Genomic DNA, 17,102 nt, shown 5'->3' with positions numbered 1-17,102 from the left:
TTTTGCTCATTGTTTTTACTTTTTAACCCTGCATTGTTGGGAAAGGGCTTGTACATAAGCATTTCACGGTCGGCGCATGAGAAATTTATAAACATTTATTACATTTACTTTTGCCCGTTCAAGTCACGGGCCATAGACTGGTGCCCCTTGGCTAATCGAATCCGTACATTTTAAAGTCTGGCTCAGGAGCAAAGCATCTCGTCCTTCTCTATCTTTCACACACATACATTTTTTTGTCTGTTATCCAGAGCGATTTTACAGTAGATAGTGCATGCCCATTTCGTACACAACAAACACACTTGAATTAATCAGATTGCATATTTTATTTTTGCAATAATCGAATTTAAACAATCTCGCCCGCTTTCATTGGTCAATGCATTTGCCATTTGCAGCTGACTGTCAACACGAGCAGACTCCTCCCTTCGCCATGTTTCGGGCTGTAAACATCCTGCTGATTTTAAAAGGACACTGAGCGGGAGGAAGTCTACTGGCGCCATCTTGACTCTTTTCATGAGTACAACAGGAAGAGACAATCGCTGGGAGTAATTGCATAATCATTGATATTTATTTTGAAAGGGGGGGTACAATCGGTAAGTTAAATATATTTAACTTTATGAAAAAAAAAATGATTTGTGAGTTTTGTGATGAGAAATTAGCGTGCACGCCGATGCTTTCTGTACCGGGGCCCTCCTACCAACTAGCGCGCCTGCTAACCGCTACCGGGGGGAAAAAGTGTTTGCAGTTAATGCACGCACGCTCAGCACCGTCGCTAGTTAGCGTGAAATGATGCATCCCACTATTATGATCAGTTATGATGATGTATTATCATGCTTATCTTCTTATTTTGTTTACTTTGATATATTTTCCGAAATTGTTGCTAGGATTTCAAGCTAGCTAACTAGCTCTCTTGCTAACTGAATAGTTAACGTGAGCTAGCAGGTTAGCATGCTAGCCTAGCCATGTTCAATCAAAGCCCCAAGTAGCAGATTTTTTTTTTCCGGACAACTTTTAACTCGCAAGTCCACCAGTACTTGAATATGAGCTGCTAACTATATAAATCCCGTTTCAACCAGTACAATAATTAGCTACCTTAAGTTATTTATTAGATTGCAAGGCAGATATTTCTGATTATTGGTCTCCTATCATCCAAAAAGTCAAAAGAGTCGTGAATGAGTCTTATTTTCAATCCAAAACTACACATTTCATTTGTTGATATTAGTTGATATTAGCTACAACTACCGTCTATTTTGCATGTAGAATTTTCTTCCCAAAAGCTTAGCTACCTAAACATTTTGAGAAAGTTGCTATTTCACATACCATCACATACCATAAAGCTTTCAAATACGTCTTTCTCTATTCCAGGTGCTCTTACCCCCGGTTCTTCAAGAGCTAGCAACCAACCGGGGCAATGTTCTACGCCCACTTTGTCCTGTCCAAACGTGGGCCTCTGGCCAAGATCTGGCTAGCGGCCCACTGGGACAAGAAGCTGACCAAGGCTCATGTGTTTGAATGTAACCTAGAGAGCAGTGTGGAGAGCATTATCTGCCCCAAGGTAAGCGGAGACCTGGCTCGCAGATATCATGATTCATGTCTCTGTTGAATGCCCTTACACAATGAAGACCCAGTCTGAGAAGTCAGTCTCATCCCTTGGCCGTTCATTAGACGTCTCATTGGCTAACCTTATTTCCGCATTGACCAATCCTATGGTTTCAGATCTACGTGTGGAAGAAGTAGGTATGGGTCTAATGATGGAACTAGGTAGTGACCAGATTAGAACCAGGCCGATTGACTGAGGCAGCATGTTGCATGCATGCATGTTACCCACATCAAGTAACATACCTTGGTAGTGACCACAGCTACTGGGTAATGCTTGCGGTCGACTGTTCTTCAGCCGACGATGATGATGTAATGTTACCTATGACGTCCCCTCCCTGATGTGATTCATGGGACCTGTTCAGGAGGGCACATTACGCAACGTTCAAACTAGAAGTCTATTCTTGTAGACCAGAAATGATTGTCAGATAGAATAGGGAATCATATCGTCTCTCTTCATTCTGTTTCAACAGCGTTCAGAACATTTCACCACACTGAATACACCCATGGTTCTGTCTCCTCCCCCTAGGTGAAGATGGCGCTGAGGACCTCGGGTCACCTCCTGCTCGGTGTGGTGAGGATCTACAACAGGAAGGCCAAGTACCTCCTGGCTGACTGTAATGAAGCCTTCATCAAGATCAAGATGGCTTTCAGACCAGGTGCGTAGCTTGGCTCTTATTATGGGACTAGGAAATAAACTTAATCAAGATGGCTTTCAAACCAGGTATGTAGCTAGGGTCTTATGGGACTAGGAATAAGGTTAATCAACGTGGCTTTCAGACCAGGTACTTGACTAGGACTAAACTTGAAGAGATCAGAAGTTTGAGCGGCTGGTGATCCTAGTCTTACTGATTTTTGTGTTTGTTTATTTGCTCACCACTCTGTCTGGCTGCCCCCCAGGTGTGGTGGATCTGCCAGAGGAGAACAGAGAGGCTGCCTACAACGCTATCACCCTGCCGGAGGATTTCCACGACTTTGACCAACCCTTACCTGACCTTGAGTAAGTCATACATATATATGTGTGTGTGTGTGTATATATGTATGTATGTATGTATGTGTGTGTGTGTGTGTATGTATGTGTGTGTATATGTGTGTCTATGGAGGAAGTTCCCTCCCAATACAACCCTACACAGCCCTCCCAGGAAGAGGACTGTTGCTTTTGTAACAGGCAACTAATGAGGATGCAAATCACCTAACAAGTATTCTCCTAATTTTAGGAGACCCCTGTCCCTTCCTAACCAAATACAGATTGTACTCTGCTATCTGACATAAGGAACGGGTGATTATGCAGCGCTATAACGAACTGAGTTGAAACGTTGACACTTCCGGTTGTTTCCACAGCGACATAGACGTCGCCCAGCAGTTCACCCTGAACCAGAGCAGAGTGGAGGAGATCACCATGAGGGAGGAGGTGGGGAACCTCAGCCTCATGCAGGACAATGACTTTGGTAAGGAGCTGTCTGTCAATATTCCTGGCTTTTGTTCGACGTGCTCCGGTATTTTTGGCGACCAAGAAAGTGTGTATATTTATTTAACCTCCCGTCTTTGGCTTGATGTCAATGTGGAGTTTACATCTCCCCCACGTGGGCCAGTCAGCCACCTAGCAATTTCAGTTCTAGCCAATGAGCTTCAGCTCCTCCCATTTTGCATAATCTATGAGCAGAATTACTCATACCTCAATTAGCTGTGAAATCCCAAGTTTCAAAGCAACTTTTAAATGTTTTTATTTTTTTTTAAACTGTGCCATGCCAAATTTACCTTACATCTCCCCCATGTGGGCCAGCCCCCTAACAATTTTAGTTCTAGCCAATGAGCTTCAGCTCCTCCCATTTGAGTGACAGCTAGCCAGAGGCCTGCCCAGCGTTATCCAGGGCGGGCTCAACGGCCCAGTGGACACAGCAGAGGGAGAGAGAGAGAGAGAGCAACGACGTTGTGCACATATCAGCACGTTTGTGATGTATTATGCAAATTTTTGTGGGCCGCTTTTGGCTCGTGTGCTACTTTCAGAACTACTGGCTGAAAAGTATACAAAGTACCTGAGAATCTCTTTACCCGGGTTTTGGATCGCTACTGAATATGCAACAGCAAGTCATGTTCATAATACACAACGTTGCATTTCCCCTGTAAAAACCAAACTGGTTCATGAATATGCAAATCTAAAACTAAGTCATACATTCTCAATGCTAACTAGATTACCTAGCGGGAGACATTCTCATAATGCTAACTAGGTTACCTAGCGGGAGACATTCTCATAATGCTAACTAGATTACCTAGCTGGAGACACATTCTCATAATGCTAACTAGATTACCTAGCTGGAGATACATTCTCAATGCTAACTAGATTACCTAGCTGGAGACACATTCTCAATGCTAACTAGATTACCTAGCGGGAGACATTCTCATAATGCTAACTAGATTACCTAGCGGGAGACATTCTCATAATGCTAACTAGATTACCTAGCGGGAGACATTCTCATAATGCTAACTAGATTACCTAGCGGGAGACATATTCTCATAATGCTAACTAGATTACCTAGCTGGAGACACATTCTCATAATGCTAACTAGATTACCTAGCTGGAGACATAGCATAATGAGAATAACTAGATTACCTAGCTGGAGACACATTCTCATAATGCTAACTAGATTACTTAGCTGGAGACATATTCTCATAATGCTAACTAGATTACTTAGCTGGAGACACATTCTCATAATGCTAACTAGATTACTTAGCTGGAGACACATTCTCATAATGCTAACTAGATTACTTAGCTGGAGACACATTCTCATAATGCTAACTAGATTACCTAGCTGGAGACACATTCTCATAATGCTAACTAGATTACCTAGCTGGAGACACATTCTCATAATGCTAACTAGATTACCTAGCTGGAGACACATTCTCATAATGCTAACTAGGTTACCTAGCTGGAGACATATTCTCATTATGCTAACTAGATTACTTAGCTGGAGACACATTCTCAATGCTAACTAGATTACCTAGCTGGAGACATATTCTTATTATGCTAACTAGGTTACTTAGCTGTTGACATTCTCATAATGCTAACTAGATTACTTAGGTGAGTTAGAATCAGACCTTCTCATGAATATTACCTTACATCCCATCTCTTTGCCATTGGCTTTCCATGTAATTGTAACAACCCTCTGTGTCCCTCCCGCGCTCCCAGCTGACTTTGGCATGGATGACCGTGAGATGATGAGGGTAGAGGGAGGCTTTGAAGAGGACATCATCCATGGAGCGACAGCCTCCAATCTGCTGCTGGAGGCAGAGCCTGGGCCTGCTCACCTGCCGGACAAGTCCAACCACCTGGAGTACGATGACTTTGGAGACACCATGGAGAACAACGAAGGAGGAATGCTGGGTAGGGAGGGGGGGGGGGGGATGCTGGGAGGGAGGGGAATGCTGGGTAGGGAGGGGGTGCTGGCGGGGTAGGGTAGGGGGGGGGTGCTGGCGGGGTAGGGTAGGGAGGGAGGGGGATGCTGGGTAGGGAGGGGAATGCTGGGGGGGTGATGCTGGGTAGGAGGAGGGGGGGAATGCTGGGGGGTGTTAGGAGGTGGGGGGGGGGATGCTGGGAAACCGCTCTTAGTGTTGACTGTCTCTGTGCTCTTAGGGAGGGAGGGGAATGCTGGGATACCGCCCCATAGTGTTGACTGTATCTGTGCTCTTAGGGAGGGGAATGTTGGGTAGGGAGGGAGGGGAATGCTGGGATACCACCCCATAGTGTTGACTGTCTCTGTGTTCTTAGGGAGGGAGGGGAATGCTGGGATACCGCCCCATAGTGTTGACTGTCTCTGTGCTCTTAGGGAGGGAGGGGAATGCTGGGATACCGCCCCATAGTGTTGACTGTCTCTGTGTTCTTAGGGAGGGAGGGGAATGCTGGGATACCGCCCCATAGTGTTGACTGTCTCTGCTCTAAGCTGTGTGTTTGTGTGAAGGATTAATATAGTACTATTCTAAATTCAGAGTGATGTGATGACGGCAGTCACACACACCCCCCCCCCAAATGGTTTGTCCCGGAGCCTGAACCGTGTGTTGTCTCGTTTGTCCAGTGGATAAACTACTGTCCCAGGAGGATGGGGGTGGTATATTTGACGACCCTCCAGCCATCACAGAGAGCGTGATTCCCCCAGACCATGGAGACGATGAGGACGACTTCGACAACCTACAGTCACGTGCGTTCATTACCCAGACCGATGTGGTCATTTTAAAACCTGTTGATCTTTCTCTCTTTCTGGGATAACGTGTCAGTGTGTTGTTCATTACCCAGACCGATGTGGTCATTTTAAAATCTGTTGATCTGTCTCTCTTTCTGGGATAACGTGTCAGTGTGTTGTTCATTAGGGCGTACCGTAGCAAATACGTTTCCCAGCAGAAAAACAAAACACCTGTGTTCTCATTTGACAAGTTCAGGTTGTAACCTCCCTGTTTCTCAAACGTTTTCTCCCTACTGAACACTACCCGGATCACAAGCTTGTGTGTTTGGTTAATCGATAACAATTCACCATTAAAACGACCTAGAAGCTTGTTATTGTCGACTTAACCTTGACACCATTAAAACGACCTAGAAACTTCTTATTATCGACTTAACCATGACACCATTAAAATGACCTAGAAGCTTGTTATTATTGATTTAACCATGACACCGTTAAAACGACCTAGAAGAGAATTACTGCTGTCATCACTCCTCCTGTGTGCATTAAGATGTGTTGTTGTCCCACAGCGGGTCCAGACAGTCCCGACTCCGGCCCAGTCGAGCCCCTGCCGGCCATGCAGGACCAGACGGAACAGACCACTCTGGTCCACAATGAGGAGGAGGCTTTTGCCTTGGAGCCTATCGACATCACTGGTGAGCAGCTCGACTCTGTCAGAATAGTGTAGAGACACAACCAGAAACACTTTCATTGACTGTTAAAATGTAAATCTGCTATAAATACAACGCTGTGAAAAAGTATTTGCCCCCTTTTCTGATTTTTAAAAATTAAAAATTATTTTTGTGTGCATATTTCTGATACTGAATTATCAGATCTTCAACCAAAACGAAATATTAGATGAAGGGGAACCTGAGTTCACAAATAACAAGGAAAGGGTATACTTATTTTATTAATAACACATTTATGCAATAAAGGTCATTCCCCCCCTCTTACACTCTAACTGGTTGTGCCACCTTTTTAGCAGCAATGACTTCCTGTGGTTGTTGATCAGTCTCTCACATCTCTGTGGAGTAATTCTGGCCCGTTCTTCCATGCAGAACCCCTTTAACTAAGCCACATTTGTGGATTTTCAATCATGGAACTGCTCGTTTCAAGTCCTGCCACAACTTCTCAAATTGGGATTAGGTCTGGACTGTGACGAGGCCATTCCAAAACGTCAAATCAACTCACAGACGGATGGCCTGACATTCTAGAACTCTCTGGTACAGTGACATTCTAGAACTCTCTGGTACAGTGACATTCTAGAACTCTCTGGTACAGTGACATTCTAGAACTCTCTGGTACAGTGACATTCTAGAACTCTGGTACAGTGACATTCTAGAACTCTCTGGTACAGTGACATTCTAGAACTCTCTGGTACAGTGACATTCTAGAACTCTCTGGTACAGTGACATTCTAGAACTCTCTGGTACAGTGACATTCTAGAACTCTCTGGTACAGTGACATTTTAGAACTCTCTGGTACAGTGACATTCTAGAACTCTCTGGTACAGAGACATTCTAGAACTCTCTGGTACGGAGGATAATTAATTCATGGTTCTTTCTATTAAGGCAAGTCGTCCAGGTCCTGAGGCAGCAAAGCCTCCCCAAAATCATCACACTACCACCACCACGCTTGACTGTTGGTATACGTTTCTTACTGTGGAATGCAGTGTTTGGTTGAAAAGGGTTCAAATTTGAAGTTTTATTGAGTTGTAAAGGAGGCAATTACTTTTTCACTGGGGAATTGGGTGTTGAATAACTTTGTTAGTGTAAAAAAATATATATATATTTTATTTATTTCTAAACTCTGGTTCCCTTTATTTAATATTAGGTTTTGGTTGAATATCCGATTTACATTTCAGTATCAAAAATATGCAAACAAATCCTTCTTCCCAGCAAAGCGGTGTTGGGAACTTTTAATCTCTAGTTCTGTAAAAACACAATGAAAAACACTTCAGTTGTCTCAGCTTGTCGGGAACTAAGAGAATAACTTGAGTTGTCTCCGCTTGTCTGGAACTAAGAGAATAACTTGAGTTGTCTCCGCTTGTCGGGAACTAAGAGAATAACTTGAGTTGTCTCCGCTTGTCTGGAACTAAGAGAATAACTTGAGTTGCCTCTGGAATGAAATGCCGCCACAGAGTTGATTGATATTGTTGAACATTGACACCACGGGGACTTGAGCTTTTGAAGAATCTCTTTTTCTTAGAATGACTCCAGTCTGCGTACGAAACCCGGAAATAAACACCTGCCCCCTGCTGGCGAAGAATCACCTTCTTTATTCTGCCAACGTTTCAGCTAACCTATCAAACGTCTCGCTCTGTGGCGAAACAAAACTAATGTTAAAGAAATAGGGGTTTTTGTGGGAAAATGACATCCACACTTCTGTCTAGTGAACGAGAATGACATCCACACTTCTGTCTAGTGTCAGAGAATGACATCCACACTTCTCTGTCCAGTGAAAGAGACCAAGGCGAAGAGGAAGAGGAAGCTGATTGTCGACAACCTGAAGGAGCTGGACAGTAAGTCGATCCGCGCCCAGCTCAGCGACTACTCGGACATCGTGACCACGTTGGACCTGGCCCCTCCCACCAAGAAGCTGATGATGTGGAAAGAGACCGGAGGAGTGGAGAAACTCTTCTCTCTCCCCGCACAGCCGCTCTGGAACAGCAAACTGCTGAAGGTAAGAGACAGGAGGAGATCAAGACACAGACGTGCACACACACACACACAGACGTGCACACACACACACACAGACGTGAACACACACACAGACGTGAACACACACACACACACACAGACGTGAACAATGGCCTTTTGAAGTTGCAGTTACCGACTAAGATGCATGAAACCATTTACCTTTCAGCTTGTATCTCACTAGATATAGACGAGTCTAGACTTCTGAATCAGCTTGTCTGGAGGGGGTGGACACGCAGCTATAGTCTGGAGGGGGTGGACACGCAGCTTTAGTCTGGAGGGGGTGGACACGCAGCTTTAGTCTGGAGGGGGTGGACACGCAGCTTTAGTCTGGAGGGGGTGGACACGCAGCTTTAGTCTGGAGGGGGTGGACACGCAGCTTTAGTCTGGAGGGGGTGGACACGCAGCTTTAGTCTGGAGGGGGTGGGCACGCAGCTTTAGTCTGGAGGGGGTGGGCACGCAGCTTTAGTCTGGAGGGGGTGGGCACGCAGCTTTAGTCTGGAGGGGGTGAGCACGCAGCTTTAGTCCTCAGGGGGTGAGCACGCAGCTTTAGTCTGGAGGGGGGGAGCACGCAGCTTTAGTCTGGAGGGGGTGAGCACGCAGCTTTAGTCTGGAGGGGGTGGGCACGCAGCTTTAGTCTGGAGGGGGTGAACGTGTCGGAGATCTCATTAACTGTCCCTCTGGGACACCTGAAGTTGAATGGGTTTTAACTGAAATATGTCCTGTGTTGTCAGATGTTCACGCGCTGCCTGACTCCTCTGGTGCCCGATGAGATGAGGAAGAGGAGGAAGGGAGGAGAGGCTGATAGTCTGGATGAGTTCCTGAAGGACCTGGAGAACCCCGAGGTGCCCAGAGAGGAGGCTGTGTCTGGCAGGGACGTTATTGGTAAGTTTCCTTCAGCCTCCCACCCCTGATATACTAACCCCAGAGAGGAGGCTGTCTCACCCCTCATATACTAACCCCAGAGAGGAGGCTGTCTCACCCCTCATATACTAACCCCAGAGAGGAGGCTGTCTCACCCCTCATATACTAACCCCAGAGAGGAGGCTGTCCCACCCCTCATATACTAACCCCAGAGAGGAGGCTGTCCCATCCCTCATATACTAACCCCAGAGAGGAGGCTGTCCCACCCCTCATATACTAACCCCAGAGAGGAGGCTGTCTCACCCCTCATATACTAACCCCAGAGAGGAGGCTGTCCCACCCCTCATATACTAACCCCAGAGCAGGCTTTCTCCCTGTCTCACCCCTCATATACTAACCCCAGAGAGGAGGCTGTCTCACCCCTCATATACTAACCCCAGAGAGGAGGCTGTCTCACCCCTCATATACTAACCCCAGAGAGGAGGCTGTCTCACCCCTCATATACTAACCCCAGAGAGGAGGCTGTCTCACCCCTCATATACTAACCCCAGAGAGGAGGCTGTCTCACCCCTCATATACTAACCCCAGAGAGGAGGCTGTCCCACCCCTCATATACTAACCCCAGAGAGGAGGCTGTCTCACCCCTCATATACTAACCCCAGAGAGGAGGCTGTCCCACCCCTCATATACTAACCCCAGAGAGGAGGCTGTCTCACCCCTCATATACTAACCCCAGAGAGGAGGTTGTCCCACCCCTCATATACTAACCCCAGAGAGGAGGCTTTCTCCCTGTCTCACCCCTCATATACCAACCCCAGAGAGGAGGCTGTCTCCCTGTCTCACCCCTCATATACTAACCCCAGAGAGGAGGCTGTCCCATCCCTCATATACTAACCCCAGAGAGGAGGCTGTCCCATCCCTCATATACTAACCCCAGAGAGGAGGCTGTCTCACCCCTCATATACTAACCCCAGAGGAGGTTTTCTCCCTGTCTCACCCCTCATATACTAACCCTAGAGAAGGTTTTCTCCGTCTCTCTCCTCAGACCAGACCTGTCATTATCAAACCAACCCTGTCTCTCTCTCTCAGACCAGACCTGTCATTATCAAACCAACCCTGTGTCTCTCTCCTCAGACCAGACCTGTCATTATCAAACCAACCCTGTCTCTCTCTCTCAGACCAGACCTGTCATTATCAAACCAACCCTGTCTCTCTCTCTCAGACCAGACCAGACCTGTCATTATCAAACCAACCCTGTGTCTCTCTCTCTCCTCAGACCAGACCTGTCATTATCAAACCAACCCTGTCTCTCTCTCTCAGACCAGACCAGACCTGTCATTATCAAACCAACCCTGTGTCTCTCTCTCTCTCTCTCCTCAGACCAGACCTGTCATTATCAAACCAACCCTGTGTGTCTCTCTCTCTCCTCAGACCAGACCTGTCATTATCAAACCAACCCTGTCTCTCTCTCTCTCTCCTCAGACCAGACCTGTCATTATCAAACCAACCCTGTCTTTCGCTCTCTCTCCTCATACCAGGCTTGTCATTATCAAACCAACCCTGTCTCTCTCTCTCCTCAGACCAGACCTGTCATTATCAAACCAACCGTGTCTTTCTCTCTCTCTCCTCATACCAGGCTTGTCATTATCAAACCAACCCTGTCTCTCTCTCTCCTCAGACCAGACCTGTCATTATCAAACCAACCCTGTGTCTCTCTCTCTCTCTCCTCAGACCAGACCTGTCATTATCAAACCAACCCTGTGTGTCTCTCTCTCTCTCTCTCTCTCTCTCCTCAGACCAGACCTGTCATTATCAAACCAACCCTGTCTCTCTCTCTCTCACTCTCCCAGACCAGACCTGTCATTATCAAACCAACCCTGTCTCTCTCTCTCTCCTCAGACCAGACCTGTCATTATCAAACCAACCCTGTGTCTCTCTCTCTCTCGCTCTCTCTCTCAGACCAGACCTGTCATTATCAAACCAACCCTGTGTCTCTCTCTCCTCAGACCAGACCTGTCATTATCAAACCAACCCTGTGTCTCTCTCTCCTCAGACCAGACCATCATGGAGGAACCCAGTATGCTGCAGGCCTCAGCCATGGAGGGAAGTAGGACCACCCTGGATGAGACTGTCATGCCACCACCGTCCACCCCACCCGGACTCAAACACAAGGAGGCTGGCCTGCCTGTGAGTACTGCTGCTTTCATTCAGGAGACTGGGGTATCAGCCCCCCCCCCCCCCCAACCAGCCACCAATGGAATCATTCATGTTTTGTCCATTTCCTGTGACTAGTTGTCTTACCTACTGTAGTCAGATGCACCTAGTAAAGTCTCTGAATCAGAGCATCTGCTAAATTGACATAATGTTAAACGATGTGCGTAAACCCCCCCCCAGTAATGACAGCAAGGTGTCAACAACCAGTAATGACAGCAAGGTGTAAATAAAGGTATACAACAACCAGTAATGACAGCAGGGTGTCAACAACCAGTAATGACGGCAAGGTGTCAACAACCAGTAATGACGGCAAGGTGTCAACAACCAGTAATGACGGCAAGGTGTCAACAACCAGTAATGACAGCAAGGTGTCAACAACCAGTAATGACGGCAAGGTGTCAACAACCAGTAATGACAGCAAGGTGTCAACAACCAGTAATGACAGCAAGGTGTCAACAACCAGTAATGACAGCAAGGTGTCAACAACCAGTAATGACAGAAAGGTGTAAATAAAGGTATACAACAACCAGTAATGACAGCAAGGTGTAAATAAAGGTATTCAACAACCAGTAATGACAGCAGGGTGTCAACAACCAGTAATGACGGCAAGGTGTCAACAACCAGTAATGACGGCAAGGTGTCAACAACCAGTAATGACAGAAAGGTGTAAATAAAGGTATTCAACAACCAGTAATGACAGCAGGGTGTCAACAACCAGTAATGACAGAAAGGTGTAAATAAAGGTATACAACAACCAGTAATGACAGCAGGGTGTCAACAACCAGTAATGACAGCAAGGTGTAAATAAAGGTATTCAACAACCAGTAATGAAATGGTTGATGTTTTGTCTTCCCTCTGACTTGTTCTGGTGTGTGTATCCAACAACCCTCTCTCGTCTCGTCCTTTTAGATGGGAGCCCAGGAGCCTCAGGCTGATCTCTCAGTCCTCTCGTTAGCTCAGGCTGATCAGTCGGTCCTCTCCATGGCCCAGGTAGACCTGCCCCCAGAGGAGAGCCTCAACCTCACACAGCTGGTGCCTGAGCTGGACCTGCTGGACAAGGAGAAGAAGGACAAGGATGACAGTGATGAGGAGGTGAGTGGTGGCAACTTACCATCAGGGAGGGTTTATACGGGGGGGTGGGGAGGAGACTTGGGGGGGTGGGGAGGAGGGTGGAGACCTGGGGGGTTGGGGAGGAGGGTAGAGACCTTGGGGGTTGTTGGGGTGGGTAGAGACCTGGGGGGTTGGGGAGGAGGGTAGAGACCTGGGGGGGTTGGGGAGGAGGGTAGAGACCTGGGGGGGTTGGGGAGGAGGGTAGAGACCTGGGGGGGTTGGGGAGGAGGGTAGAGACCTGGGGGGGTGGAGGGTAGAGACCTGGGGGGTGGAGGGTAGAGACCTGGGGGGTGGAGGGTAGAGACCTGGGGGGTGGGGGGTAGAGACCTGGGGGGTGGGGGGTAGAGACCTGAGGGGTTGGGGAGGAGGGTAGAGACCTGGGGGGTTGGTGGGGTGGGTAGAGACCTGGGGGGTTGGGGAGGAGTGTAGAGACCTGGGGGTGGGTAGAGACCTGGGGGGTTGGGGAGCAGGGTAGAGACCTGGGGGGTTGGGGAGCAGGGTAGAGACCTGGGGGGTTGGGGAGGAGGGTAGAGACCTGGGGGGTTGGTGGGGTGGGTAGAGACCTGGGGGGTTGGGGAGGAGGGTAGAGACCTGGGGAGGCGGGTAGAGACCTGGGGAGGCGGGTAGAGACCTGGGGCGGAGGGTAGAGACCTGGGGCGGAGGGTAGAGACCTGGGGAGGAGGGTAGAGACCTGGGGAGGAGGGTAGAGAAGGGTAGAGACCTGGGGGGTTGGGGAGGAGGGTGGAGACCTAGGGTGTTGGGGAGGAGGGTAGAGACCTGGGGGTGGGTAGAGACCTGGGGGGTTGGTGGGGTGGGTAGAGACCTGGGGGGTTGGGGAGGCGGGTAGAGACCTGGGGCGGAGGGTAGAGACCTGGGGAGGCGGGTAGAGACCTGGGGAGGAGGGTAGAGACCTGGGGAGGAGGGTAGAGAAGGGTAGAGACCTGGGGGGTTGGGGAGGAGAGTAGAGACCTGGGGGGTGGGGGGTAGAGACCTGAGGGGTTGGGGAGGAGGGTAGAGACCTGGGGGTGGGTAGAGACCTTGGGGGTTGTTGGGGTGGGTAGAGACCTGGGGGGTTGGGGAGGAGGGTAGAGACCTGGGGGGTTGGGGAGGAGGGTAGAGACCTGGGGGGTTGGGGAGGAGGGTAGAGACCTGGGGGGTTGGGGAGGAGGGTAGCGACCTGGGGGGTTGGGGAGGAGGGTAGAGACCTGAGGGGTTGGGGAGGAGGGTAGAGACCTGGGGGTGGGTAGAGACCTTGGGGGTTGTTGGGGTGGGTAGAGACCTGGGGGGGTGGGGAGGAGGGTAGAGACCTGGGGGGTTGGGGAGGAGGGTAGAGACCTGGGGGGTGGGGGGTAGAGACCTGAGGGGTTGGGGAGGAGGGTAGAGACCTGGGGGGAGGAGGGTAGAGACCTGGGGGGGGGGGGGGTAGAGACCTGTGGGGTTGGGGAGGAGGGTAGAGACCTGTGGGGTTGGGGGTAGAGACCTGGGGTGTTGGGGAGGAGGGTAGAGACCTGGGGTGGAGGGTAGAGACCTGGGGGGTTGGGGAGGAGGGTAGAGACCTGGGGGGTTGGGGAGGAGTGTAGAGACCTGTGGGGTTGGGGGTAGAGACCTGGGGTGTTGGGGAGGAGGGTAGAGACCTGGGGGTGGGTAGAGACCTGGGGGGTTGGTGGGGTGGGTAGAGACCTGGGGGGTTGGTGGGGTGGGTAGAGACCTGGTGAGGAGGGTAGAGACCTGGTGAGGAGGGTAGAGACCTGGTGAGGAGGGTAGAGACCTGGGGAGGAGGGTAGAGACCTGGGGAGGAGGGTAGAGACCTGGGGAGGAGGGTAGAGACCTGGGGGGTTGGGGAGGAGGGTAGAGACCTGGGGGGTTGGGGAGGAGGGTGGAGACCTGGGGGGTTGGGGAGGAGGGTGGAGACCTGGGGAGGAGGGTAGACCCCTAGGGGGTTGGGGAGGAGGGTGGAGACCTGGGGGGTTAGGGTGGAGACTGGGGAGGAGGGTAGAGACCTGGGGGGGTTGAGGAGGAGGGTAGAGACCTGGGTGGGTTGGGGAGGAGGGTGGAGACTGGGGAGGAGGGTGGAGACCTGGGGGGTTGGGGAGGAGGGTAGAGACTGGGGGGGTGGGTAGAGACCTGGGGGGTTGGGGAGGAGGGTAGAGACTGGGGGGGTGGGTAGAGACCTGGGAGGTTGGGGAGGAGGGTAGAGACTGGGGGGGTGGGTAGAGACCTGGGGGGGTTGGGGAGGAGGGTAGAGACTGGGGGGGTAGACACCTGGATGGTAGAGACTGGGGGGGTAGAGACCTGGGGGGTTGGGGAGGGGGGTAGAGACCTGGGGGGATAGAGACTGGGGGGAGATGGAGTGACATAACTGATTAGAAGTTAAGATCAGAAGATGTGTAAAGAATGTTTATATTTTTTTATGTCGTCACACTTGGGGTCAACTTGAACCGTAGCTTGATAAACACGTCAACAATGTGACCTCAACTGGCCTGATGGAAAAGTTCCATTTGTGCGTTATACACATCTATGATACCTTTGGAGATGAATGGACTGTGTCCAGCCACCTTGAGGTCCTGCACGTTTTCAGAGAGAGTGTGTGTGTGTTTTCAGGAGGAGGAGGGTGATCCAACTCAGGACCAGGAGGAGAAGAGGTGGAACAAGAGGACCCAGCAGATGCTGCATGGCCTTCAGGTAAACAAACCTCTTGTTGTTCACTTCTTCAAGTAAACAAACAAACAAACTATGCTAATGTTCTGTTGGAAATTAGAGGTACAGAATATTACATTTCCATGTGGAAAATTGCTGTACTGGAAAACAGGTCGTTGGAGAATATCGGATGTCTACATCTGATGATAGCTGATGTCTACATCTGATGATAGCTGATGTCTACATCTGATGATAGCTGATGTCTACATCTGATGATATCTGATGATATCTGATGTCTACATCTGATGATATCTGGTCGGTCTGTTGTCTAGCTGGTTGGACGACCTCCTGGGTCGGTCTGTTATCTGGTTGAACAGACCATTGATCAGTAAGGTGACGGTCTCTCTGTTCTCTCCTCTCTACAGCGAGTCATGGCCAAGACGGGAGCCGAGCAGGTCAGCTTGTTGGAGCTGTGCCGAGACAACAACAAGAAGCAGGCGGCCGCCAAGTTCTACAGTTTCCTGGTCCTGAAGAAACAGCAGGCCATCGAGCTCAACCAGACCGAGCCTTACAGTGACATCGTCGCTACAGCCGGACCAAGATTCCACCTGGTTTAGACACTGCCTGAGGTCCAAATGGCACTGGTTCCTATACAGCGCCCTACTTTTGACCAGAGCCTCCTAGGGTTCTGGGCAAAAGTAGTGCACTATATAGGGAATATGGTGCCATTTGGAAATGTCTTTTTCACTATTTTTATGTATGTTTTAGGTTTTTTTTTGCCATTTTTTTGTTGGGGGGGGGGGGGGGGTCCTAAATGCTAACTTTGAAAAGGATTGTACTGTATCTACCACCAACTGAATCATGCAGTATTGTTGTTTTTTTTAAGTGAGAAATGCATTTATCCAGTATATTTATATTTCCTGTCAAGTTCCTTTTTTTTTTCATTTTGTAAAGCTTTCCGACCACACTAGTTGTTTGTTTTGGGGGGGTGGGGGGTGGGGGGGGGGGGGGGGGGTGTTGGAACAATACATGTCCCACTGCTCTGTAACGGTCAAATTCATCAAAAGATTCATCAAATTTTAGTCTCCAATCAAGAATTCCCCCCAAAAAAAATTGTGTAAGAACATTTGTCTTGTATGCTTACATACATGCTGTTTACAGGCACTGTTATATCATGAGAGAAATGGAATAAGTGCTCTTCACCTCGAGTTCTTCCTAATTGCACTTGACATAAAATCCTGGTTTTCATATTAAAAAAAAAAAAAAATCATTTTTTTTTGTTTTTACAGGTTATTTCTGTTGATAAATTGGCTATATTACGACTAGCATTGAATTGTATTGTTTAGGTGTATAATAATGCCCATTTATTCCCGTTGCGTTTTGTACCTCCACGGCTATTTTGTTGTTGTTGTTGCATAAAGAAACTAGACGCTTGTACATGTTTCAATGAAAGTTGACGATCCCATGTTTTTAAGTCTTATGGTTAACTAGCTGTTGTGATACTTCTGTAAAGAATTTGAAATAAAAGTGTTTTAATTACTTGGTTTACACACTCTGAACCGTTCAGTCTGGTGAAATGACATCAAGCATCTGTTCCCGAAAGCAAGATCAATGACTTGGCCCAGCTGACTGTTCAAAATGACTTGGTCCAGCTGACTGTTCAAAATGACTTGGCCCAGCGGACTGTTCAAAATGACTTGGTCCAGCTGTTCAAAATGGCTTGGTCCAGCTGACTGTTCAAAATGACTTGGCCCAGCTGACTGTTCAAAATGACTTG

The 17,102-nt window shown here is 48.8% G+C and overlaps 1 protein-coding gene across 1 annotated transcript; it reads left to right on the top strand.

Moving 5' to 3' along the window:
• The first annotated feature begins 453 nt into the window (after nt 1-453).
• Nucleotides 454-16,867, top strand: LOC139398533 (double-strand-break repair protein rad21 homolog A-like). Its single transcript, XM_071144481.1, has 14 exons — nt 454-590; nt 1,363-1,552; nt 2,123-2,252; nt 2,494-2,593; nt 2,935-3,041; nt 4,781-4,975; nt 5,664-5,786; nt 6,335-6,460; nt 8,263-8,486; nt 9,235-9,385; nt 11,418-11,551; nt 12,488-12,670; nt 15,290-15,370; nt 15,751-16,867. Exons 2-14 carry the CDS (start codon nt 1,409-1,411, stop codon nt 15,940-15,942), a joined length of 1,890 nt encoding a protein of 629 aa, XP_071000582.1. The 5' UTR covers nt 454-590; nt 1,363-1,408; the 3' UTR covers nt 15,943-16,867.
• Nucleotides 16,868-17,102: the final 235 nt, after the last annotated feature.

The sequence above is a fragment of the Oncorhynchus clarkii genome, unplaced genomic scaffold (assembly GCF_045791955.1).
Source record: "Oncorhynchus clarkii lewisi isolate Uvic-CL-2024 unplaced genomic scaffold, UVic_Ocla_1.0 unplaced_contig_3045_pilon_pilon, whole genome shotgun sequence".
Classification (NCBI taxonomy): Eukaryota; Metazoa; Chordata; class Actinopteri; order Salmoniformes; family Salmonidae; genus Oncorhynchus; species Oncorhynchus clarkii.
This window is presented reverse-complemented; position numbering and strand designations above follow the sequence as displayed.